At 41.8% G+C, this 27,286-nt stretch overlaps 1 protein-coding gene across 2 annotated transcripts; it reads left to right on the top strand.

Moving 5' to 3' along the window:
- Positions 1-46: 46 nt before the first annotated feature.
- Positions 47-27,006, top strand: zer1 (zyg-11 related, cell cycle regulator). 2 transcript variants are annotated; one of them, XM_043720597.1, is made up of 16 exons: positions 47-728; positions 5,121-5,354; positions 6,681-6,870; positions 9,815-10,257; positions 11,659-11,835; positions 12,817-12,931; positions 13,232-13,378; positions 14,996-15,169; positions 15,826-16,041; positions 19,260-19,301; positions 20,307-20,426; positions 20,652-20,767; positions 23,023-23,211; positions 23,471-23,568; positions 25,303-25,405; positions 26,362-27,006. In XM_043720597.1, the coding sequence occupies exons 2-16, from the start codon at positions 5,197-5,199 to the stop codon at positions 26,417-26,419; spliced, it is 2,346 nt and encodes a 781-aa protein (XP_043576532.1). In that variant the 5' UTR covers positions 47-728; positions 5,121-5,196; the 3' UTR covers positions 26,420-27,006. The 2 variants fall into 2 exon arrangements, with proteins under 2 accessions (XP_043576532.1, XP_043576533.1); XM_043720598.1 differs by having other exon boundaries at positions 705-728; positions 6,711-6,870.
- The last annotated feature ends 280 nt before the right edge of the window (positions 27,007-27,286 follow it).

Here is a 27,286-nt window from a genome sequence, read left to right as displayed (position 1 = left end):
CCTACCTTACCCTATCTCCCCTACTCCTTTACCCCCATCTCCCCCCCTTCCCTTATCCCTGTCCTCCTCCCTTATCCCCATTTCCTCTTCCCACCTGCCAGATGACTGTCTCTCTCTATGTTGTGTCCCCTCCTGTTGTTAGAGCAGCTGTGGTTACAGTGCTGGCTGGAGAATTGAACCAGCAAGAAGGCAAGGCTAGCCTTTGATTTTGGTTTAACATAGAATTAAACAGCACAGAAACACGGTATTCATCTCCTCATACCCGTGCTGGCTTTTTGAAATTATTCAGGTTTCCAATTATTCTACCTTCATCCCTCCCTTTCCACATAACTCTGTAAAGTTTCCTTTTTGTATAGATTTACAAGCTCCTTGTTCATAATGGATTTGCTTCCACTGCACTTTTAGGCAGCAAACCTCAGATCTTAAGAATTAACAGAGCATACAGCATGGGCTCTGTCCAACTGACCTGGACATGTTCTGCATGGGCCTCTTCTACCCTGTTTTATCCTAACACTCTTACCTGAAGAAGGGCTTATCCCCAAAACGTCGATTCTCCTGCTCCTTGGATGCTGCGCTTTTCCAGCAACACATTTTTCAACTCTTACCTTTGAGTCTTCTCTGCCTTGTGTGTTTACCTAATATTTGGATTCTGCCAGGGCCACTCAGCTCCTGACCTCATTACAGTCTTGATCCAAACATGGACAAAAGAGCTGAGTTCCAGACATGAGGTGAGAGTGACTGCCCTTTATTTACATCAAGGCTGCATTTTTAAAAATGTATTTTTGTGGATGTTCCTGGCTGGCCAGCATGTATTGCTCATCCCTAGTTGCCTTTGAGAAGGTGGTGGTGAGCTGCCTTCTTTGAACCACTGCAGTCTTTGTGCTGTGTATTTACCCACAAAGCCATAGGAATTAAATTACAAGATTTTGACCCAGTGACAGTGAAGGAACAGCGATATATGTCCAAGTCAGGTTGATACGTGTCTAGGAGGGGAACTTGAAGAGGGTGGTGTTCCCAGGGCTCTGTTGCCCTTGTCCTTCTAGAAGGAAGCAGTTATGGGTTTGGAAGGTCTGTTTGAGGATCCTTGGTTTGAGAATCTCTGTGGAGCACCTTGCAGATAGTATACACTGAGTGTCGGTGGTAGAGGGAGTGGATGCTTGTGGATGTGGTGCCAATCAAGCGGGCTGCTTTGTTTCAGATGGTGTCAAGCTTCTTGACTGTTGCTGAAACTGCACGATCCAGGCAAGTGGCCAGTAATCCATCACACTCCTGACTTGTGCTTTGTAGATGGTGGACAGGTTTTTGGGTGAGGGCCAGGAGGTGACTTACTTGCTGCAGTTTCCCAGCCTCTGACCTGCTCTTGTAGCCACTATGTTTATATAGCGAATCCGTTTGAATTTCTGATCACTGGTGACCCCAGGATGTTGATAGTGGGGGATTCAATGATGGTAACACCATTGAATGTCCTGGTTAGGTTGTCTCTTATTGGTGATGGTCATTGTCTGGCATTTGTGTGGTGCGATTATTGCTTGCCACTCGTCAGCCCAACCCTGGATATTGTCCGGATCTTGTTGCGAACATGGACTGCTTCAGTAGCTGAGGAGCCATGAATGGTACTCAACGTTGTGCAATCGTCAGCGAACATCCCCACTTAGGGTCATAGGGATGTACAGCACAGAATCAGGCCCTTCGGTCCAACTCGTCCATGCTGACCCGATATTCTTATGATGGAGGGAAGGTCATTGAAGAAGCAGCTGAAGATGGGCAAATCTAGGGCACTATCCTGAGGAGCTCCTGCAGAAATGACCAAGTGTGGCATCAAGGAGCCAACGGTATGAAATCTGTCCTCTGGTCAGAGGCATATCTCACAAAGGAAGATAGTTGTGATTCATAGAATCCCTACAGTCTGGAAGCAGGCCATTTGAGCCCAAACCGACTCTTTGAAGAGCAACCCAATCCCCTACCCAATCCGGTAACGATGCATTTCCCATGGCTAAACCACCTTGCCTCCACATCCCTGGACACTAAGAGCAGTTTAACCTACACACTTCTTGGAGTGTGGGAGTAAACTGGGTCACCCAGAGGAAACTCCACACAGACAGTCACCCAAGGATGGAATCGAACCCAGGTCCCTGGCACTGTGGGGCAGCAGTGCTCACCACTGAGCCATCATGCCAGCCCACGAACCAGGTCTTGTTATCAAATTGTCTGCTATTACACACCACCCATTGTTAGCCACTAATAGTCCCCATTAATAGCTATTCTCGGTTCTAACCAGTTTATTATTCACTTCTTTGTCTGTACAACTGCTCTTAGAGTCATAGAGTCATACAGCACTGAAATAGACCCTTTAGTCCAACCGGTTCCTGATGATGGACGTTTGCCTGAAATGTTGATTTCCCTGCTCCTCGGATGCTGCCTGACCTGCTGTGCTTTTCCAGCACCACTCTAATCTTGACTCCCTTCAGTCCAACTAGTCCATGTTGAACATATTCCCACCTGCCTGCTCCTGCCTGTATCTCTGCAAACCTTTCCTATTCATGTACCATCCAAATGTCTTTTAAACATTGTAATTGTATCTGCATCCACCACTTCATCAGGAAGTTCGTTCCACATGTGAAATATAATAACTGTGATGCCGTACAGGAAAAAGTAGGCCATTTGTTTGCCACCACATCCATCACATTCAACAGCAGCTCCCTCTGTCACTAACACATACTGGCAGCAATATATACTGTCTACAATATACACCACAGAAGGTCATAGAATCATAGAGATGTATAGCACGGAAACAGACCCTTTGGTCCAGCTCGTCCATGCCAACTAGATATCTCAACCTAATCTAGTCCCACTTGCCAGCACCCGGCCATATCCCTCCAAACTCTTCCTATTCATATACCCATCCAGATGCCTTTTAAATGTTGCAATTGTACCAGCCTCCACCATTTCCTCTGGCAGCTCATTCCATACACATACCACCCTCTGCGTGAAAAAGTCTCTTTTATATCTTTCCCCTCTCACCCTAAACATATGCTCTCTAGTTCTGGACTCCCCCACCCCAGGGAAAAGACCTTGTCTATTTACCCTATCCATGTCACTCATGATTTTCTAAACCTCTATAAAGTCACTCTTCAGTCTCCGACACTCCAGGGAAAACTGCCCCAGCCTATTCAACCTCTCCCTATAGCTCAAATCCACCTTTCAGAAAGGCGGCAGATGCACATGAATACCACCATCTGCAAGCTCCTTTCCAAGTCTCACACTATCCTGATATGGAAATATATTGTTGTTTCTTCTATGCTGCCGGGTTAAGATCCTGGAACTCCTGCCTGAAAAGCACCATGACCGTGGGCATATCATGTGGATTGCAGAGTTTCAAGAATGCAATTCACCACCACCCTCTTGAATGTTATTAGGTTTGGACAATAAATACAGTATTTGCTTAGCCAGTGACATCCACACCTTGTGACTGAATTTAAAAAAAAACTTAATGTCACTGGACAAGTAACCCAAAGCCCATAATTTCAAATCCAACCACAGCGTCTGATGGAATTTAAATTTAGTAAGCAACTAGTTTCAGTGACAGTGACCATGAAGCCTTTGTCAGTTGTCATAAAATCTACCTAGTTCACTAATGTCCTATAGGTAGGAAAGCAAATGTTCTTACCTACCTAACTACCTTGAAACTTTATTGCTGGAACAGCACAGCAGGTCAGGCAGCATCCAGGGAACAGGAGATAAATTTAGTAAGCAACTAGTTTCAGTGACAGTGACCATGAAGCCTTTGTCAGTTGTCATAAAATCTATCTAGTTCACTAATGTCCTATAGGTAGGAAAGCAAATGTTCTTACCTACCTAACTACCTACCTACCTGTGAATCCAGAGTCACAGAAATGTGACTTTTAAGGCCCTCTGAAATGATCTAGCAATCAAAGGCAATTAGGGATGGACAACAAATATTGGCCTTATCAACAATGTATTGCATCCAATAAAATAATAAAACAAAACTTTTCTGCACTTTTTTTGAACCCAGGCAGACCTTTACCCAGTCATTTATCTGTCCAACTGGTTTACTGTGTCTTTGGGCTCTATCACCACTTATCGTTTACTCCTACCCTCCCCCCATCCCCCAAAAAAATCCCATCTTCTGCATAAATACCAACTTTTTCCTAGCTAGCATCAGTTCTTAAGATGGATCACTGGATCAAAAAGTTTAACTCTGCTTTCTCTCCACAGATGCCAGAGCTGCTGAGTTTTATGAGCAATTTCTGTTTTTGTTTCTGATTTCCACATCTATAGTTCTTTCGGTTTTCTGAACTGCCGCTGCCCTGCCTCTCTCAATCTGAATCCATGCTTGGTCAATTGAATTCATTCATTGAAACAATATGGAGAATATTGAGTAATTATTTGCAACATTTAATATGTTTGTTCTGGGTATTCATTTACCAGTTATTCATTTAGATGGTTTTGGTTTAATTGTGTTTTGTTATTTACATTTAGAACAACTTCAAACCACTATTTGAGCTGTAACGGACAAACTGAGCAAGCAAAAACTCCAGGTTCCAGGACACACTGTGCTGCCCAGTACTGTCCAATACTAAGTGTCTCTCAACAACACTTGCTACATATTGGAGCCATATTTTGATAAATACTGCTAGATATACTGAGATTGTTCACTTTACAGCATAGGTGTTCAAGGGCTGATGTAGTAGCAGTACAAAATTATGCTGGATCAGTTAAGGAGAAACTTTCCACTGACTGCGGGTGGACTGTATGTTACATAGGTTTAAAATAATTCCTAAAAGATCAGTGGAGAGATTAGGACAATTTTTCTTTTATACACAGGATTCTTTATTGCTTTTAGCAAGAGGTTGGAGTATAAAAATAGAGAATTATGAGGCATTATCCTGACAACACCTGGAGTAATACGTACAGTTTTGGTTTCCTGATTTTAACAAAAAAAGGTTCCCATAGCCTTGGATGTTGCGCAGAGAACAACAATCAGTTGGCTGATTCCTGGATTGAAGGGGTTGTCTTATGAGGAAAAGTTAGGCAAATTGCACCTGTATCCACTGTACTGAAACTTTCGGCTGACTCCTAGTTTCACCTCATTTTCGCAGCTCTCTCCCAATATCCATGTAGCTCCAGGTGGCGTCTCACAGCCAGCTGTGAAGGAAGCAAAGGGGACTGCCAGACATGGCGTCATACAGTCCCGAATCATTGATGACTCTATGCACTAAGTACTGTCTGCATAACCTGGAGGGAACCCTGTGCTACATGCAAGACAATGAGACGCTGAGACTCCACCCTGACGTCTTCCTGCCCAGTGAGATCTGTGACCGCCTCGTCAACATGTGAGTCCCAAGCTGTGTGTGTGTGTAAGTACGTACATACGTGTATATCGGACAGGGGATGTGCAGAAGAAGGAGTGGAAGGCACAATGACAGAAAGGAGAAAATGAGGACTGCATATGTTGGAGATCAGAGTCAAACATTGTGATGCTGGAAAAGCACACCTGGTCAGGCAGCATCCAAGGAAAAGGCGAGTCGATGTTTTTTAGCCTAAGCCTGTCGTCAGGATGAAGAGCTTATGCTCGAAAGGTCAACTCTATTGCTCCTCGGATGCTGCCTGACCAGCTGTGCTTTTCCAGCACCACACACTTCGACAGTGATAGAAAGGTCCTTCAGATGATGACGTGAAAAAGCATTTCTTCATGCACAGGAAGCTTGCAATGTGTAAATTGGCCGTTTCCACCTTGAAACAGTCTTGGCACTTCAAAACCACTTCACAGGCTGTCAAATATCTTGGGATGTCTTGAAGTTGTTAAAAGTGCTGTATAATTGCAAGCCTTTCTTTCCAAAAAGCTGTTGATGTGAGGGGTCAATTGTTAGTTATAAAACTGAAGATTTGTAGAATTTGTTTAGGAAAGGACATAAAGAGTAAAGGAACCAAGACAGCTCAAGGGAGCCACAATCTACCTGAATATTAACAGAACAGAATTGAGGGGCTGAATAATGTCCTCCTACAGAATAAAGGGTCACATTTTAAGGACACAGAAGCCATTTCAGACAGAGATAAGGAGACATTTCTTCACCCAGAGAGTAGTGAACCTGTGGAATTCTCTGCCACAGAAAATGGTTGAGACTAAAACATTGAGTTTTTCTAAGAAGGGGATTGATACAGTTTTTAGGGCTACAGAGATCAAAGAGGTGGTGCAAAAGCGGGAACTGGGGACTGAGTTGGACGATCAGTCATGATCATATTGAATGGTAGAGCAGACTCAAAAGGGCCGAGTGGCCTACTCCAGCTCTGAGTTTCTTTGTTTCTATGTTAAAATAGCTTCAGTTATTGCAAATGGTTCAACGGTTCAATTGACTGAGGGTACACAGGATAATGATAGAAACGGAGGGCTGTAGTTGGTTTGTATTCCTTCAAGTTTTGAAAGAACGGGGAGTGATCTGATCAGGCTTTTTTGAAATTATGTAATAATTTGATAGGGAAGTAGAAAGTACTATTTCCTTTAGTGCAGGGAGTCCAGAAACATAGAACTTATGCATTCAGGAAGTATAATCAGAAAGCAGTTACTTACCCAAAAGGTGGTGGAAATCTGAAAGTCTTTGTTTTCATGTTTTTCTGTTACCCCCCATCCACCTTGGCCACACACTCTCAATCAATGTCAGTTTAAGTAGATCCTTGTGTGCATACTCTAGGTACATGGACCTGGTAAACACAGACAATAACTTCCAGCCACACGAAAGCTTCTTCAGCTTGTTCTCAGACCATCGGAGTACTCGACTAACTCACATACACCTGAGGGGCATTCAGGAGGACATTGTGCAGGATCAGGACTTGGTGGCCTTTTCTAAGCAGGTATGAGCGCCTTTTACATTTTTTAAACAGCCTTCCATTGTTTCATTGTGAAGCTTACTCCCTGGATTTCTATTTCCCAGTACGTTCTGTTGAAGTCTGATGCTTGAACTAGTAAGTGTGAACTGAGAGACCATGAGTTGGCATCAGAGCAGGATAAACTGGGCATGTTTTCTTTCATCAGTCAGCTTCCCCCCTCCTGAAGATACTGATCCCTTGTTGAGGGTACGATTTAACCAGGTCCCTGTAATCCTGCTCACTGAGCTGTTATGCAGCCTCAGTAGCTGGACGGTGAATGCTGACAAGCTATTCAGCAATGGGAGTGAGAACTCACAACTCTACTAATCTCATTTCCCAGTGCAGTCAGGACTGTTTCCAACTCTCCTCTCCCTAAGAGTCACTGGGGCCAACTATTATATTCCTCATGTATCTTTGTTTGAGACCAGCACTGAGCAAATATCAAATCTGTCACATTCCTGTTTTGATGGCTCTGCTTGAGACAGGCCGTTGTAAGTAATTGTAAATAGGAAGCTGAGAATGGAGTAGGTTTTGGATGTGAATGATCATGTACTAGCAAAACACTCTGTCTGCAATATTTTTCTATAATATTTAACCCCTTATGTCCGCATCAATACTGTCTGCTTCACACACTCCATGTGGCAACAATATCCACGCTTTCTCCACTCATAGAATCACAGATAATTACAGCATAAAAGGTAGTCATTCAACATGTCATATCTGGGAGCCTCTGCAAGAGTTACTCTGCATTATCCTGTCCTTTGTCATAATAGTGCAATTGATATTTATCTTAGATGAATATATATTCAAGAGGGAGCTGGACATGCCTTTGCAGCTAAAGGAATCAAGGGGTATTCAGAGAAAATGTGAATGGGATACTGAGATTGCATGATCAGCCATGAATGGTGAGGCAGGCTTGAAGGGCTGAATGGCCTACTCCTGCACCTGTTTTCTACATTTCTGTGTTTCTTAAAAGCCATAATTGAATCTACCTTCACGTCTTTGTTTAGATCTGAAATGCAATGTTTGACAGTCACCCTCCTCTAACCCCTACACCCTACCTCAATTCCCCTCTCATCTTCCAATTGTTCCTCCCTCTCTCACAACTTCACTCCTCCCCAAACCCCCTCCTTCTCCCCAACCTTCCTACTCTTCCCCAACCTTCCCCACAATAGCCTTTTCCTTCAAATTCAAAGCCTGATTATTCTTAATCAATCTGTTCAGAGATGTTATCATCTCTAGGTAGGTGGGACTTTCAGGTCTTCAGGCTCAGAGGCAGGGACAGTACCACTGCATACAACAGCCTTTAATACAATGTGGTCTCCTGGATATTTCTAATCAGCCTGTTCAGGGATGTTATTATAGACCTCTGGAATAGGTAGGATTGGAACCCAGGTCTTCTGTTGTAGAGGTAGGGTCGCTACCACCATGCCACAAGAGCCTTATGAGACACCCTGTCCTTAATAAAACAATGCCCATCACCTGGGTATCTTTTAACAATGTAATTAACAAACAATTAACAGATTCCTTTTGCTCATTCTATTTAAGAAACGATGTCATGACAAAATAAAGTTAACATATAAAGTAATTAAAGGAAAAATATGATTTTCATAATTCTTATGAACTAATCATAACACAATCATAATCATAATCCTCTAAGACATCCAATAATTTCCTCAAGTAAGTATTTTTGTCTTTTTTATTCCTTCACGGAACGTGAGTATCTCTGGCTGAGCCAGCATTTATTACCAAAACCTAATTTCCTGTTAAAAGAGAATGGTGAGCTGTCTTCAACTGCTACAGTCCATGTGGTGTAGGCATACCCACAATAATGTTAGGAAGCAAGTTCCAGGACTTTGACTCTGCAGCACCAAAACAGGCTGGATGTGGCTTCAAGGTGTACTTGCAGGTGGAGGTAATCTCATGTATAGAAGTTTACTTTCAGAAAGACTGATCTAACTGAGAGTCACAATACCCTTGACATATCATTTAATCCAGCAACATTTGTTTAATTTCCTCAGCCTCACTTCTATATCATTTATCTTGTTAGGTACTTCCAAAAATACTTGTATTTGAATGTTTTCAATTGCAAAGGTGTGGCAACTATGTTAAATTACTCTATTTTTCAGCAGTGACCAAATGCTGCCTTTTGTCCTAGAATATGACAATGAGCATTTTCTTTATCTTAGTTACAAGCTGCAAGTGAGAGATCAAAGTCCTACAATACAGTGACCATTCATTGGTTTATGACTCGCAATCTAGTCCTGTAGAATAACACCTGGAGTAGTCTGACTTTCCTCTTATTCCTTTTGTAGACAAATGCCTAAACAAATGAACTAATAAACAACCACCTTAAAGGAGCATTGTTGCAAAACAAAATTTTAAAGGAAAGTTATTAAGTTAAATTAAAATGTTATTTCTAGGATTGATTTCCACTCCAGCCCCTGGTTGTGGAAGGCCTCAGGGATCACTGAGCACAAATATAACCACAAACTGATTGTCAGAGGCAGACATTGTAGAAATGATCTTAAACCACCAAATGTATACTGTGTCCGTCTCTGGTACTTCAACCATGCACTCCACAGCTGTTATGATCTTGTGCTCAGTATCAGTGATCGATTCCCTACTAGGGGAAAAAGGCTTTCAGAACTACGTGGTGCTGGAGGTGTGTTTAATTCCCTCATAGCAAGCCATGCAGCTTAGTGATACCCTAGCTATTATCATGAGAGTTTTTGTGGTTCCGTTTCACTCAGGCTTTGCCTTTGCCACATTTGCCTCTGCCCTAATGTGGTTTACATTTACTGAGAAACAGTAGGCACCCCAGTCCTTTATCAAACCATTTCCATCACCTCTCCATCTTTAGTAACATAATCAGCAAACCTTTAATACTGTTTCTAAGGTGATGACCAGTTCTGCTTTTATTCGTCAGGACCTGGTTGAACTCCGCCTGGTTAACTGTGAGAAGCTGTCAGCCAAGAGCCTGCAGACTCTAAATAACTTTCGTAGCACATTGGTTTCCCTCAGCCTGTTTGGCTGCAAGAACATTTTTTACGAGGAGGAGAACCCTGGTGGCTGCGAGGGAGATAACGAAAGCCTGGTGAATCCCACACGGCAGGTCCTGGTCAGAGACTTCACCTTCGCTGGTTTCCACAGGCTCTGCTTCCTCAACCTGGGTCACCTGACAGATGGAGTGGACGTGGACCGACTCCTGCGGCCGCTGACCTCCCTCACCTCGCTTGACCTCTCTGGCATTCAACTCAATGACATCCAGTTTCTGCTTCAGTGGCAGAAGCGGCTGGCATCGCTGGTTCTGTACAACATGGACCTCTCTGAGGAGCACATCTGGGTCCTCTTGCAACTCACTAACCTCAGGTAAGAGGAATATGCTTCTGGGTCAGGGTCAAGTGGCAAATTGAGGTTCTGAATCTTAATTCCTCCTTCCCCAAGCTCATTCCCACTCTCAGCACCGTATGACAGTGGAATAGCTTGTATAGCATCTTTTAACATAGTTAAGCATCCATCCATGCTTCTCAGGAGCATTATCAGACAACATTTGCCACTGAGACAAGATACCAAACGTTCTAAAGAAGAGTTGTACTAGACTCAAAATATTAATTCTGTTTCTCTCTCCACAGAAGCTGCCAGACTTGCTGTGTTTCTCCAGCATTTTCTGTTTTTATTTTTATTGACCAAGAGCTTAGTCAAGGAGGTCAGTTATAAGGAGCATCTTAAATGCAAGAAATGTTTATGGAGGGAATTTCTGAGCTTAAGAGCTAGGCAGCTGATGGCCAGGATACTAATGATAGATTGTTTAACAGCAGGGGATGCTCAAAGAGCCACGACTGGAGGAAGACAGAGAGCTCAGAGAAGCACAGATTACAGAGATAGGAAGGGATAAGGCCGTGGAGGGATTTGAGACCAAGGATGAGAATGCAGGCCTGTGATTTGGAGGTGCTGGTGTTGGACTGGGGTGTCCAAAGTTAAAATCACACAACCCCAGGTTATAGTCCAACAGGAACTGAAAATGTGTTGCTTGAAAGGTGCAGCAGGTCAGGCAGCATCCAAGGAGCCGGAGAATCGACGTTTTGGGCATGAGCCCTTCTTCAGGAAGAGAAACGTCGATTCTCCTGCTCCTTGGATGCTGCCTGACCTGCTGCGCTTTTCCAGCAACACATTTTCAGCTCTGATCTCCAGCATCTGCAGTCCTCACTTTCTCCTAGGTTTATTTGGAAGCTCAAGCTTTCAGAGCGCTGCTCCTTCGTCAGGCTAGCCAGCAACACCCACATCCCATGAGCGGATAAAAAAGAAACATTCCCTCAGAAAGTTCCAGGTTCACTGTAACAATGACATCGCCAGGAGCTTCTACACTCCCTTGTAAAGGATTATTAGAGATGGAGGTAATTTGTTCCTCATGGTAATAGGATTTATAACATGACTATCAAATGCTCGCAGTTTAAGTAAGTATATGTTTTTGAGAGAAATAAAGACTTGCATTCTGTTGCACAATTTCAGAACTTCCCACATTTATTGTGCTTCTACAATGGATAGAGTGAAACAGAGCAACCAATGTGTTCATAGCTCAAACTGTTTTGTGATATCTTTTGTGGATGGGGATACATTTTAGTGGGACACCAGGGAAAGTCCTAGCAAGGTGGAAAAAACCATGTCCCAGAATGGGTAGTGGTGAATGAACAAATTTACTGTTGTTTTAATTGTAACCTGAATGCATCCAGCTCAAAATCTTGTACACCATATGTTGTTTCTGTTCTATAGACATTTGGACATTTCTCGTGACAGAACGTCTAGTTTTTACAAATTCAAGCTGACCCGGAAAGTTCTCACTGCCTTCGCACAGAGCCTTAAAAACCTTGTCTCATTGGACATCTCAGGACACCTGATGCTGGATAACTCTGCAATCTCATGCCATGATGAGGCGCTGGGCCCTGCGAGGTAAGGCCTGAAGCATACAGCCAAATATTTAAATATCAAAGTACTGTTACTGATAATATTTTCCCAGGCCGTTTTCAAATCTTTGACAAAATAATGTTGCTTTCATTCATTTTGTGTTTTGATCAGATATTCAGAATGTTTCCCAGTCTTTGAATCATTTGAAATTGTATGCAATCACTGCGATGATGTAGTCACAGCCTATTGGCCATTGTATGCAATGCCATGTCCCTCAGACAGCATTGAGGTGATTGATCAGTTGATTGGCTTTTAGTGTCGTTTGTTTAGGGAGTCATTTGGCCCAGGACAAACTCCCAGCTTCTCTTTGAATAAAATATACAAACACTCCCATCTCTGAATCAGAAGGTCCTGGGTTCAAGGCCATTCCAGAATGTGAGTACTTAATCTAGGATTGCATTCTAGTCTGGTTCTGAGACATTGTTTTATTAATAGAAATGCTGCCCTTTGGATGCAAGGTTCAACTGAAGCTGTAATAGCCTTGTATAGTGGTTTAGGTAGATATTTAAGATTCCATGGTAGTCTTGAAAGAAAAGCAAGGGAATTTCAGTCCGTTTTGCAGACAATATTAATCTTCTAATCAATAAAACCAATTAACCAATCATCCATCTCTCTGGGAATTTAAGACAATAATTTACATTATATAGCACCTTTACCTTATAAACTGTCTCAAAGCATTTCACAGATGTGATATTCAAAGACAAATTGACATCACCCCAATGAAAGGGATATTAGGACAGATGACTGAAGATAGGTTTGGAGGTGGGTCTTAATGCAGGAGAGAGGTTAAAGAGCAGTTTTAAGGAAGGAATTTCAGAGTTGAAGACCTAGAAGGCTGAAGACATGGCTACTGATCATGGGACAAAGTACATCATTGTGTGGCAAGTGCCTGGAAATGTTTCTGAGAAATGTGATAGGACTCTGGACCAGTTACTAAACTAATTTGCTTCACACTTTTGTTTTCAGCAATGAGCCACAGAAGAGCAGCATTGAACCATTCCGTGCACTGAGGAGATCCTTTCAGTTTTTGGGACTGTTTGACACCACACTTTGTAACCTAACTCATATTCCTGCCCACAAGGTAAGCAAAGCAAGCTAGTTCTCATGGTTACTCTTTTTTTTTAAAAAGTCATTTTGGGATACACATATGTGTCTGTGCTTGTGCATGAATGTGTGCCTGTTTCCATATGTGAATATGTCTTACACACATGTGCATCTCTGCTAGTGGTTCCGATGCACACATGTCCATGTATTTGTGATCTGCTGTAATTGCTTGAAACTAGAAGAGGACCACAGTAAGAATCTTAGAGTTTGCATTCAGGGTTTGGGTTGTAACTGGTTGACCTGCAGATTGAACTCCAGATTGTGTTTCTGTTTCTAGATAACTGGTGAAGCAAATGAGGATCAAATCCTGAATGCCATAGAAGCTTACACTGAATACCGGCCAGAGATTGCATCGCGTGCAATAAACCATCTCTTTGATATCGCACGGATTGAACAGTGTGACCAACCATTGCGTGCTCTACAGGTAAGCTTTGAACATTAAGTCCAGTTGACTGGGATCTGACAATTTTAGAATGGTACCAAACGCTGCTTTAATAGTGCCAATGTAAAGTAGTCACTGCTCCTCCAGGCGCAGTACTAAACCCTGTTACTGGATCCACTTTATGACATTTCCTTTTTTAGCACCAAGGTCATTGCGAACTTTCCTTTGTGCAATGATTTCAGTATATGCTGCCATTGCCCTGTCCAACTTGGGCCTCCTCGGAACCAGCTGTTTGTGCAAATAATGAGAACGTTGACTTCTTTACATTATAATTTTATAATTTATGTTTTAGATACTTCCTTAAATGAGCTACTATTACATCTACATGGTTTCCAATAAAACACAAGCTGGTTGCAAAGAAAACCTTAGTCAGATGAAGCAATAATAGTAAACAAGTGAAAACTCACCCCATTCTGAAAGAAAATACAAGAAAGATCAAATTAAAAAAGAAGCTGATGGTTAATGGGAATTCAGTATAATGAAGGTTCTGGAAGGAAGTGAACAAATCTTCCAGCTTTATGATCGCCTTATAAAGAAAGTAGTTTTTTGTTGATACCATAACTGCCTGGATTTATCAAGCTTTTTCTTTATTCTTTTGTGGGATGTGAATGTTGCTTGTGAGTCCAGCATTTGTTGGCCTTTCCTAATTGCCCAAGAAGAGGTAGGCTCTTTAGGCCAGGAGTCATATGTAGGACAACCAGTATCCATTTCTAAAGGGCATTAGTGAACCAGATAGATTTTTGTGATATCATTGTAAGGTCACTCACTGCAAACTAGCTTTGTTTTTGAATTTTAAAGTTAGGCTTTCTTTTAATTTAATTCAAATTTCACTCTCTGCTGTGGTAGGATTTGAACACGTCCTTAAAACATTAGCCTGGGGCTCAGAATTACCAGTCCAGTGACATTATTGTTACGCCTTTGCCTCCCCTTGAAAATAGAAAGAAGATAAAGTGTAATGAATGGGGAAGGAGTGAATGGGTGAAACACAGCGAAGCTTGAGACCACCCGTAATTTGACTTAATTAATGAAATGGTTTCCAAATGTCAAAGATTATTGGCCTGAAAATATATGAATTGATCTCAGAAGTCATGAAGCAAATTATATTTGTATGAATTAAAATATTCTGAAATTCCCTTCCTAAATTTCTCCATAGCCCTCTCCTCCTTCCTTTTGTGTTACCTGCCCTAAAGTGTGTCCATTTTTATTTAGTAATCAGCCAGTGAAGCACTGAACAAATTTTACTCTGTTAAAGATGCTATAGAAGATGTAGGTGGATACAGGAAGGATGGAGGAAGGAAAGTAAAGTATTATCGGTGTTTGAAATCTAGAGAGAGAATTATTTACACACACACACTCACAACCCTGACAGACTCCAAGAGACATTAAGGATAATATGCTAAGGCTGGATCTTTGCACAGACATAGCATAATAGCATAAAGAGAAGAATGATAATGGGTGGATTAATATGGTCGAGGGAGGAAGAGGTAAAGGGATGGTAATTTGCAAAAAGTAGTGCTTTCAGATTTTCTGACCATAACATATATTGATAAAAAAGGCAGAGGGAGAGTCTTTAAAAACTTTCCTGTTTCTTCATTGCAGCTGGTGATCTCTGCATTGAAGTACCACAAATTTGATAAAAGTGTTCAGGTGACAGGAAGTGCAGCTCTCTTCTATCTGACTGGCTCGGATTACCGGCACGAACAGAACATCAAACTTCGCCGCCAGGTCATTCAGGTGGTGCTGAATGGTATGGAGTCCTATCAGGAGGTGACGGTATGAACTTACCCTTTCAATCCATAAGTGTCTGCCTTAAAACCGTGGTCTGTTTCAACAGTTAGTTTATTAAAAGCCAGATATCTCTACTGTATTCACCATAAGTACATTTACATGTTTTGGTTTATGTAAGGCTTATAGGGCAGATTGGTGGCTGTTTTTCTATTGAGATCCCTGCCTCAGCACCTCTTCCCTGCTGCATCCACCCCACTCCCACACTCTTCAGCTTCTGCTGTTTCAAGCTGCATTCAGGATTATCCTCACTACATCCGATTGCCATGTCCTCGCAACACAAAACCAACAAAATCAATATTCTTGTCTGTTTCCTGATTACCATACATCAATGATCTCTTGCTTCACACCTTCCAACATGATCCTCCTCCTCGCTCACTCTTCAACCCCCATTCCCAATGCATTTCCTTACTCTTGCCCCATCCAACACCACCTCACTCTCTCTCACCTCCCCTCCCCCCAGCCTGTTCTTTCACCCTCCCCTCTTCCTTTCCCCATGCACTCTTTCTCTCTCTCGTGCTCACTCATCCCCCTTACTCCCAGCTTTTCACTTTTGCTGATTATTTTGCATCATTTGATTTTCCTTGTGTGCTTAGTATGCACTTACCACAAATCTCGCTCTCGTTTGCTTCCTGGCAACATAGGTACAACGGAATTGCTGCTTGACACTCTGCAACTTCAGTATTCCGGAGGAGTTGGAGTTCCAGTACCGGCGGGTCAATGAGCTGCTTCTCAGTATCCTGAACCAGACTCGACAAGATGAGTCTATTCAACGTATAGCTGTGCACCTTTGCAATGCGCTGGTCTGCCAAGTTGACAATGATCACAAGGAAGCAGTGGGGAAAATGGGCTTCGTCACGGTAAGTGTTGTGTTGCTGAGGACTGGGCAGATCGTTCTACTATTATATTGTTGTCATTCCTTCAAACACCTGTCATGAAGTTAATGTGGAAACATAAATCCAAGTAGCACATTCCAAAGTGGTTTCTTCATTAATTCACTCAATTATCTTCTGAAGGAGGACATGTAATCACCTCTTGACCTTCCAAAGCTCAAGGGGAGATTCTGGTGGTGTGGTGGTTACGTCAATCGGTAAATACCAATCTAATGTTCTGTGGACATGGGTTCAAATCCCTCCAGGGCAGATGGTGAAACTTAAATTGAGTCAAATGTTGAGCAAAATGATGGCCTGATGATGACCATGTAACCACTGCCAATTGCTGTAAAAATCCATCCATTAGTTCACTAATGTCTTTTATGGAAGGAAATCTGCTGTTCTTGCCTGATCTATACATGACTCCAGACCCATAGCAATGTGGTTGACTCTGAACTGCCCTCTGGGCAATTAGCGATGGGCAATAAATGCCAGCCTTGCCAGTAATGCTTACATCCCATGAATGAATTTTAAAAATTACAGCTATGAACTGTAGTTACTGTATTAGGAACTGCAGCAGCTAATTTACCAACAGCAATGTCATACATAGCATTGCAGTTCAGATATAGAGATTAATAAGACCAGTTGGAGGTTAAATCTTGGCTGCCAGATAAGGGATAACACGCCTGCTCCAGTTCTGCAACTGGATAGGATATTTTACAAGTGGGAAAATGGAGCCTTGTTGAACATCTCCTTCGAAGAGTGTGACCTCTGACAGCACATAGCCCTCTCAATGGAATATGGATTTTGTGTTCAAGACCCTGTGTGAGATGAATCTCGACCTGGATAAGAAAGTTAATTGGCCAATCCTAGTCCATTCATTCTGAAAGATTACACATCACTCAACTGTCCCAGAAATGAGGTCAAGTTGTTTTTCACTCAGCCTCCTGTCCAGAGTCTGTCCTGCATGATGATCACTCTTCTGACATGAAACGTGCTTTTGTCTTTTACAATTCTCAACTTGTATCCTCTTCTGAAGGAGGACATGCAATCACAATTTAACTGATGTGTAGTGTTAAGTACTCCCTTACATGTCTTCCCTGATGTCCCTTGTTGGAGCTTACTTAATATTGCTAATGGCTGGGGATGTGGTGGCATACTGATAGTGTCATCAGACTGGAATCCAGAACCGAAGGCTAATGTTCTGGGGACATCAGTTCAAATCCTACCGTGGGATTCAGTACTGTATTCATGTAAAAACTGGAATTTAAAAGCTAATGATGACTGTGTAACCACTGTTGATTCTCATTTTTAAAAAAATCTAATGAATGTCCTTTAAGGAAGGAAATTTTATACCCTTACCTGCATGTGACTTCAGACTCATAGGAATACGGTTGACTCTTAATTATCGTCTGTGCAATTAGGATGGGCAATAAATGTGGCTTAGCCAATGGCACCCATATCCCATAAACAAATTTTTTTTAAATGTACCCATTAACCTTAATGCAAGGGCAAATGTGGATGGCTATGTTGGTTTCTTCTCCCCTCTCTTTTTGTATGTTTGTTGTTTGAAATAGCCATGAACATTAGTAGATTTTCCATACATCTCTATGTCTCACTCATTAAGGATCAACCTGCTTAGAAGCAGCATTTCATCATTTTCTGTCTTTCATCCTCACACTGTTTGCGCAGTAATTTTACTGGCTGCTGCCAGTAGTCAGATTTGTTGAAAAGTTGGGAAGAGCGTGGTGGTAAGTGTTGGTACATGCATAGTAGGTTTTATTGTAGAATCTTTGCAGACCTGAAGTGGTGGGGAAGCTGTTGAAGAAGATACTGAGAGACAGAATTTATCCACACTTGAAAGCAAATGGGCTTGTTAGTGTTAAGCAGCATGGCTTTCTGTAGGGAAGGTCATGTCTCACCAACTTGATTGTGTTTTTTGAGGAGGCAACAAGAATGTTTGATGAGGGAAGGGTAGTGGATGTTGTATATGTAGACTTTAGTAAGACATTTGAAAGGTACTTTATGGCATGCTGGTACAATAGGTAGACCCGGGGTATGCTTAATGGATAAATATCCAGTTTGGTCATAGAAAACAGCAAGTAGCAGTAAAAGAGTGCTTTTCAGAATGGAGATCAGTAATTAGTGGTGTTCTGCAGGGATCAGTGCTGGGACCTCTTTTGTTTATAATATATATAAATGATCTGGGGGGAAATGTAAACGGTCTGATTAATAAGTTTGTGGATGACACCAAAGTTGGCAGATTTGCAGATTGTGATGACGATTGTCAAAGGATACAGTAGGATATAGATGGATCATGGATTTGGGCAGAGAAATGGCAGATGGAGGTTAATTTGGACAAATGCGAGATGGTTCATTTTGGAAAATCAAATGCAGGTGCGAATTAATAAATAAATTGCAGAACCCTTAGGAGCATTGACATATAGAAGGATCTGGGCGTACAGGTCCACACAGGAGGATACACTAGTCAAGTAGGCACATAGCATACTTGCCTTCATCGGCCGAGGCATTGAATATAAAAGTTGGCAAGTTATATTACATCTGTACAAAACTTTATTTAGACCACATTTGGAATATTGTGTGCAGTTCTGTCTGCCACATTACCAGATTTAGAGAGGGTGCAGAGAAGGTTTACCAGGATATTGCCTGATCTGGAGGGTTTTAGTTATGAGAAGAGTTTGGATAAACTCAGATTGTTTTCACTAGAAAGACTGAGGCTGAGGGGTGATCTGTAAGAGAGCTACAAAATTATGAGAGGGATAGTTAGGGTGGATAGTCAGAGGCTTCTTCCCAGGGTGGAAAGGTTGACTACAAGAGGGTACAGGTTCAAGGTGAGAGGGGGAAGATTTAGAGCACAAGTGTGGGGAGAAACTTTCACACAGAGGGTGATGGGTGCCTGGAATACACTGCTAGTGGAGGTGGTGGAAGCAGACACATTAGTAACATTTACGGCATATCTTGGTGACACACGGACAGGAGGCAAACAGAGGGTTAGAAATCATATATGGGCAATGAGTAGTGGGTCGAAATAAGGATTAGAAATCAGTGCAGGCTTGGTGGACCAAAGGGCTTGTTCCTGTGCTGTATTGTATTATAAGTGCTCCCTTGATGAAATGAAATGGGCCTGCTTTCAAGAGATGACCTGGTCTTTACTGCTGACCTGTTTAATCTGTATCTTCTTTCAGACAATGTTGAAGTTGATTCAGAAAAAATTGACGGACAAAGTGGTAAGTTAAAGAAAAGAACCTGCCTTTATGTAGCGCCTTTTATAACCTCAGGCTATTTTGAAGCACTTCACTGTTAATGAGCATTTATGAAACATAAAACTAACCAATGCTGTAAAAGTAGGAAATACAGACATCACCTTGCACATTAGGAAGGTCACGCCAACATATTACCTCCAGGATCGGTATTGGACAGAACACTAGAGGGAACACCTCTGCTCTTTGCAATAATGACCATAGAATTTTTAATGTCAATCTTGCTTTATTGTTTCATCTGCAAAAATTACCTCTTACAATGCAGTCCTCCCCATTACTGTATTGAAATGTCAGTCTGGATTTTGTGCTTTGTATCTGGAGTAAGGTTTGAACCCACGACCATCTGACTGGTAAGGCCAGAGAGTGTTATCCCCTGAGTGATGGCTGAAAGTTGTGTTTCCTTTCCCCACTATGTTCCCACCTCCCACTTTCTCTCCTGAAGGTGCTGCTAATTAACTTGGCATTCTGTGTGTGGTGCTACTCCTTCACTATCTTGCATCCAAGTGGCTTTACTTCAGCTGAGAGCCCAGCGGTTGTGCGTCTGTATGTGGGCAGCTTACCCAGTGCTGAGCACACAGTTAAATGCTTCATTAAGCTCAGCTGGAAGCCAGGCAGCCTGAATGCTGTAGGTTCATTCCTCAGATTGTAAGGTGTCAGCTGATCTGAGCTTGAGTCGGTCTGATAGTGTCCATACAGAGAGAAACAGAGTTAATGTTTCAACTGTGGCTCTAATGAAAAGTCATCGGCCTGGAATATTAACTTTATTTCTCTCTCCATAGATGCTACCTAACATGCATATTGTTTCCAGTATCCCACATTCTTTTTGAAGATTTCCAGTATCCACTGAGTATTTTGCTTTCATTCCTGCTTTAGGTCAGTCCATCTAACACATTCAGGGCATCAGTGTGATAGAGCTTGATTGAGAAACATTTCTAACATTTTCCCTGTCGCCTTCTTTCTTTCTTTGGACAGTGTGACCAAGTAATGGAGTTTTCATGGAGTGCACTATGGAATATTACCGACGAGACTCCTGATAACTGTGAGATGTTCCTGAACTGCAATGGAATGAAGCTGTTCCTCGAATGTTTGAATGTAAGTTTCTCTCTGGAGAAAGTGACCCTGATTTTACATGTATAAATGGGGCATGAAAAATATTAATCGTTGTCTCTGTTTTGTCCTGGCCACTTCAATGATTGGTGCAGGATATGTTAGCACAGCTGTAGGAGCCCAGACATGATTAACTGTGAGGCCCTGTATTTTACATACTGTTTTTCAGTTTGCTCCTAACATTTTTTTAAAATCATTCTTTAATTTTAGGAGTTCCAAGGAAAACAAGAATTACACAGGAACATGTTGGGTCTGCTGGGAAACGTCGCTGAGGTCAAACATCTGCGACCGCACCTGATGACCACACAGTTCATCAGTGTCTTCAGGTTGGTGTTTTTAAAATCCTACTGGAACAATCTAGAACAAGATCAAAGAACAATACAGCACAGGAACACCAAACCTGCGCCGACACATGATACCTTTCTAAACTAAAACTACTTTGCCTCCACGTGGTCCATATCCCTGTATTCCCTGCCCACTCAGGTATTTGTCAGGATACCTCTTAAACGTTGCTGTTGTGTTTTACCTGTAATTTACCTGTCATTGATATAAAAGGTTATATAATGATTTGGCCTTTTATCCCACACTACCCCCTCACACTGTTCCGATCACTGTTTATATTGGAGTCAGATTATCATCAAACTATTGATTTCATTATATTGTATCCAGTTGCATTAAACATAGTTTCTTCTTCACCCCTGCACATTCCACACATCAGTCCCCACACAATGAAACTCTCAACTAGTCTACTTCTAGCTAAGTGACAAAATATTAAAGCCCAAGGGAGGCCATTTGATCCATTGTGCTTGTGCTTTATCTCTGTCCAATTAGATCCACTTTTGTATATAATAAAATCAGACTACTGCTGATGCTTGAAATCTGCATTAGAAATAAAGTGCTGAAAGTGGACTTATTGCCATGTTTATCTGTACTGCAACAGTGACTACATTTCAACAGCAGAGGTTGTCAAAGGTGCTGTAGACAGGTAAACAAATAATTAAGAAGGCTAATGGAATGCTATCCATTATTATGAGGGGAACTGAACATAAAAGGAAGGTAATGCTTCAGTTATACAGAGCATTGGTGAGACCAAATCTTGAATTGTGTGTTCAGATTTGGTCTCCTTGTTTAATGGAGATATTAAATGAGATTTACTAGATTGACGCCTGGAATGAGTGAGTTGTCTCATGAGGAAAGGTTGGGCAGACTGTTTCCACTGGATTGTTAAGGAGTGAGGAATTATTTGATCAAAGCGTATAAGGTGGTTTTGACAAGGTGGATGAGGAAAAGATGTTTCCTGTTGTGGGTGAATCCAGAACTAGGAGCACTGCTTAAAAATGAGATTTCATCCTTTTGGGACAGAGATTAAGGGAGTTTTTCTTGAGGATCGTGTGACTGGAACTTTAAATATTTTTTAGGATAGAGGAAGATAGCTTCTGGTTAGGGAAGGGAATCAAAGGTTATCAAGTGTAGATGGGAAAGTGGATTTGAAATACAAATGGGTCAACCGTTATCTTACTGAATGTTGCAGCAAGATTGAGGGGCCAAATTTCTAAATCGTGTCTGTGGAGACAGAAAAGGAGTTAGCGTTTCAAGTTCAAAATGACTGTTTGGAAGAAGAGTCATAGTGATTTGAAATGTCAGCTGTTTCCCTCTCCACAGATGCTGCCAGACCTGCTGAGTTTTTGACCTGGTTTTTATTTTTATTTAGTTCCCGTTTCCTGCTGATTCCCTTTAGACCTGAAAGTTTTCCTGTTCAAATATTTAGTCAATTCCCTTTAAAAGATACTAATGAATTTGCTACCATGGCCCTTTTAATGAAGCACATTTCAGACCATAATAGTGCACTGCATAAACAAATTCTCTTCTCCCCCTCTGGTTTTATCTGCCATCTCTTTAATTCTGCTGCTTACCAACTCTCCTGCCAGCTTCTCTTCATTTATTCTATCAAAATCTTTCATAAGTTTTAACCCCTCTATTAGTTCACTTTCTCTGCTCTAAAGAGAACGGACTCCGGACAATTGCTTCGGACAACATACATTCAAATTCATCTTTGGCGTGAGAGGTGTTGGAATTGATACTTCGCACAACCAGTGACATGTTCCTGGATCTGGTATCCGTAGAAATAGTTAGGAATGGGCCTTGCCCTACCCATTCAGTACTGCAGTGATGTAAGTGCTCTGACCCTTCACCCTGGGTCTTTTATTCTATGTAAATGGCCTCATTTTGTAAAATATGCAGAGAAAGTTATAATCAGCCTAATACCTTTTCAGTGTTTTGCGAGCAATCAAGGGAGGAATTTACTCTCCCATTTCATACTATGCCCCATTTGACTTCCTATTGCCAATCCAATCCCCATCTGTTAGCTTTTGGATGGGTTCTGCAACATTTTCTTCCATTATAAAATACAGTGAAAATGCTCTCTCTTACATTTGATCATGAATCTGCAAATGTCATCTCTTTTTGACTATATTTTTGCAATCATTAGTGAAGTAATATGCCCAGATTTATACTGGAGAATTCGCCGGTCTCACACCAACCCCACCTCATATCTCATTTTTATCTCTCATTTCCATTGCAGCCGTCTCTTAGAAAGTAACGCAGATGGAATTGAGGTGTCGTATAATGCATGCGGAGTTCTGTCTCACATCATATTCGATGGAGATGAGGCCTGGACCATCACAGAACCGCGGCGCGTGGAAGTGATGGATAGAATGTGGCGAGCAATCTCTAGCTGGGATGAAAATTCAAGAAGAAACATAAATTACAGGTGGGAACAGGCATAATGTTCTGTGAGAGGTTTAGTTTGGGTCTTGAAATTTGATTTGGCCGGTGGTGGGGAGATTATCCAGGGCTGGTGGAGAGAGAAGGCCAGTGGAGCGTGGGGGGGGGGTCTCTTGTCCAGGGGAATATGTGTATCTTTTCAAGTGGAGGAGCATGTGTAGTCCAGTGCAAGGGTGTTTTGGCCAGGATAGAGTATTCTGAACACTAAGGACAGTTGTGAGCTGCAGATTCCTTCCTCCTTGCAGGTCTTTTGAGCCAATCCTACGCCTTCTCCCTCAGCAAGTGGCTCCAGTCAGCCAGCATTGGGCAACATGGGCTCTGTTTAACCTTACATCTGTTTATCGTAAGTACTGATAGTGATGTACCTCTTAATCTGTAGCATTGAGTGTATGGTCATGGCACATAGAGGACAGATTGGCCAAGCCTGTCAATGTTTGTGTGTTTCTGTGACTGACAGGGCAGCACATCATTCTGCTCACCCTATTCGATTATATCAGCCTTTAGCCCAATCCCAGTGGCTTCAAAGTTTGCCATTTCAATTTTCTTGATTTCCCTCTCTGCTTATTAAACCTGTGTATCACTTCATGAGTGTCTAACTAACAGTTTTCCAGGGGCTAATTGAGTGTTTAGGAGTCGTATGAACATGGATGATCACAGATTCAGTGCCCCTACTGGGGCCGAATTGGCTCTGTCTTTCGTCCAGGTTGTGTTAAGGGCTGTATAATTGGTGTCAGTACCTTTAGGCTGGGTAATGGTGGAAACATGCAGCCACAATTCCCACACCTGACCCTGCTGGAAAAGCAGACAGTTATTCACTTTCATTGATCGCTGTTTGTTTATTTCCAATTTTTTCACAGAATTCATCTCCTTAAACACTCAGTCTTGGTTGAATTTAAAGTATATTTTTGGCACTGTTTTTACAGGCCTATGGGTTACTAGTTTAGGAAATTCACCTCAGACAGCATTAATTCACATCTTTGCTTTTGAAAACTTTGTGGTCTCCTCACCCCACTTCCCATTTGCTGCAACTTTCTCCGGCCCTACTGTTGTGATATGGCTAAAATCCTCCAATTCTGGTCTCTCCCACATCCTTGATTGCTCTGCTATTGGCAGCGATGCCTTCACCTGCCTGGACTCTGCACTCTGAAATTTCCTTTCACATTCGTACTCTCGGATAAACCTTTAAACCCTAACTCTTTGACCAAACATTGGGTCAACTGTCTCAACATCTTATAGAGCTTAGTGTGAAATTTTGTCTGATTTGTGCTCCTTCAAACCAATAAGGGACATTTTGGTGTGTTAAAAGCATTAAATAAATGCAAGTTGTTGTTTCAGACTTCACCATACAGTCTGGACAACAGTAACACAAGCTGTAAAAGCAAAATACTGTGGATGCTGGAAATCTGAAACAAACAGAGAATGCTGGAGAAACTCAGCAGGTCTGGCAGCATCTGTGGAGAGAGAAATAGAGTTAACATTTTGAGTTCTGAAGAGGTCTGAAGACAACTTATACTGAACTCAATATGTTAAGTCTGTTTCTCTCTCCACAGATGCTACTAGACCTACTGAGTTTCTCTAGCATTCTCTGTGTTTTTCAATCAAGCTAAACCAAGTTTGGTTGGCAGAAGCCCTACCCTAAAAGTCATTCGTAGAATGAAACAGCACTGAAGGAGGTTATTCGGCCCATTGTGCCTGTGTTTGCATTCTTGAATTAATTGGGTTTTCATGACAGTTATGTAACTTGCTTTAAACTCTTAACCTTTGGATCATATGCTCTGCAGTATAACCACTAGCACTAGATTACACTGTGCAGGGGAATTTCAGTCGACATTTTGGCCAATCCTGACATTGACACAATGACTAGAACACCTCCTGTTGTGCTGTACAGCATCTCTGTTTCAATGATATGTCCCTGTGAGAAAGAGGAGAAAATATTTCATTGCACAGTATTGAATTTCAAGCACCAGGTTTGCAGAATGAATGAAATTGCGGATGGGGATAAAATATCGCATTTTAAAGTTCAATGCTACGTGTTACTTGTGAGCTGAAGCTGCTGTTTAATGGTTTAAATCCTTAGCTGAGAAGTACTGTCCATTGCTGATCAAAGAGAATGGAATTGAACTGCTGAAGGGAGTGATTGAGAGTGATGCAGCTAGACCAGAGACCAAAGCGATGGCAAGGTACATGAAGGACTTACACCATGACTGTGCATACATGATGAAAACAGAAAATGCTGGAGAAATGAAGCAGGTCTAACAGCATCTGTGGAGAGAGAAATATTGTTTACATATCAAATATAATTTGAATTTTCTTCCGAACTTTGTATATCTGTTCCATCTAAGAAATGTTAAGCCAGATGTAAGACAAATGTGGTTCAGTCCAGCCCCTTAACTGCTGGTGCCTGGGTTTCAAGCCAACCCTGATTCGCAAGACAAATCACATCTAACTCAAATGAGTTTGAATCACATCCAACCTATTGTGGGAAGAAGTTCATAAATTGTCTCCAAATTGATAGTTCAATTTACACTAAAAATCAGTTGAAGCTGCATCCTACAGCAGCCTCCCCATTCCTAGAAATCCTACCTTTGCTGCCCAGGCAACTCCGTTCAGTTTGTGTTTAATGTTTCATCACTCACTAGCGTGAACGATTGGGTTTACTGGATGTTTGAATTTGGAAATGGGCTGCATTTATTATTGTTGACCTATTATCAGCTGAAACCTACATCCGAACACACAAATGTGTGAATGTTATCGTTTGAGTTACCTGCAGATTAATAGAGTCAAGGATTTAGATTTAAAGGTGTGCACCACCGTTTGCCCCCAATCAAAAGCTCCATCATATATACTTGTTAAGCCTTAATATCATTGGAATTGATAACTGATGAGAAAAAAGGGAAAGTTGCCTATGAGTCAGGGGAGCTCTTCTAAAGTTGAATCAGCAAAAAACAGTTCCTGGTTAATGCTGACTGTAAGTGGAGGGGGTCTGAAATTCCCATTGAGTTTCAGATTCTAACATGCTTGCCGAACATTATTCAGCTTTTTATATATTCGCAGAACACAAAAGAAAATCAATGCACAGTGAATGCTGTTTCCTAAATCCTTTTAAGCCAAGCATTATTTCTGTTTCTTCCAACAGCGAGGTCATCTGTTTCTGCGAGATTTTTAAAGAGGAGCGGATGGACACATCCAGATAAAGGCTGAGGACAAGTTGTCACTTACCCTCACTACTTCCTGTCATGCGTGGCATCAGTGTAAATACTGAGGAATCTTCTGTTCCGCTACACAACAATGCATCAAATGCATTGTAGGGAGGAGCCTCTGTGCATGACACACTGTTTCAGATGACACGCAGGGGAAACATTTGGTGTTGCACAAGAAAATGTTAATTCACATCATTTTTATAGAATGAGACATTAGCGTTTTCTCTCATACTCCTTTTTTTTCTCTCATTTCCTCTGTCCCTCATTCTCTATTGTATTCTTATTCCCTCCATGCTTTCTCAAATCTCTTTCTTCTTTTCTCACTTTCCCCACTTTGTGTTTGATTGCACTCTGTGGTGTTCTCACCACCTCTGTTATTGTTATGTCTCTCTCTCTCTCTCTCTCTCTCCTTTCTATGATCTCCTTCCCATCATCTTATCTCTCTGTAAATTGTGCTTCCATGATTTGTCTTGAATCTTTTTGATTGTGAAACCCCTCGGGCTGTGCCAGTTACTCAAATGTCAACGGTTATAAACTTTTAGGGAAAAAAACAAACAGAATAATAAATTACTTGTTGTTGAGGCACTTGTTACTGTACACATACTGGGGAAGGGGTGTTGGTAATTTAGTTCTTGACGTGCTGTTGGTGATGAGATAACAAGCCCAGCAAGTGGTCTCCATTTGCAGAGCAGCTGAAGATATATGAAGTGTCTGATTCCTTGGTTAGAATGTATGTTAATTACAGATCAACATCTGCGATTTTTGAGATTTGTAGCTCAGGTTGAGGTTCAGGTTGTAAGTTTGCTCGCTGAACTGGTAGGTTTGTTTCCAGACATTTCATCACCATGCTGGGTAATATCA

The sequence above is a fragment of the Chiloscyllium plagiosum genome, chromosome 30, assembly GCF_004010195.1.
Source record: "Chiloscyllium plagiosum isolate BGI_BamShark_2017 chromosome 30, ASM401019v2, whole genome shotgun sequence".
Classification (NCBI taxonomy): domain Eukaryota; kingdom Metazoa; phylum Chordata; class Chondrichthyes; order Orectolobiformes; family Hemiscylliidae; genus Chiloscyllium; species Chiloscyllium plagiosum.
This window is presented reverse-complemented; position numbering and strand designations above follow the sequence as displayed.

Bases quoted from the DNA above. Each gene is read 5' to 3' on its own strand.
- zer1 (XM_043720597.1), top strand. From the start codon at position 5,197: ATGGCGTCATACAGTCCCGAATCATTGATGACTCTATGCACTAAGTAC. The intron at 11,836-12,816 runs GTAAGGCCTGAA...TTTTGTTTTCAG, and splicing joins GAGGCGCTGGGCCCTGCGAG to CAATGAGCCACAGAAGAGCA. The intron at 15,170-15,825 runs GTATGAACTTAC...CTGGCAACATAG, and splicing joins AGTCCTATCAGGAGGTGACG to GTACAACGGAATTGCTGCTT.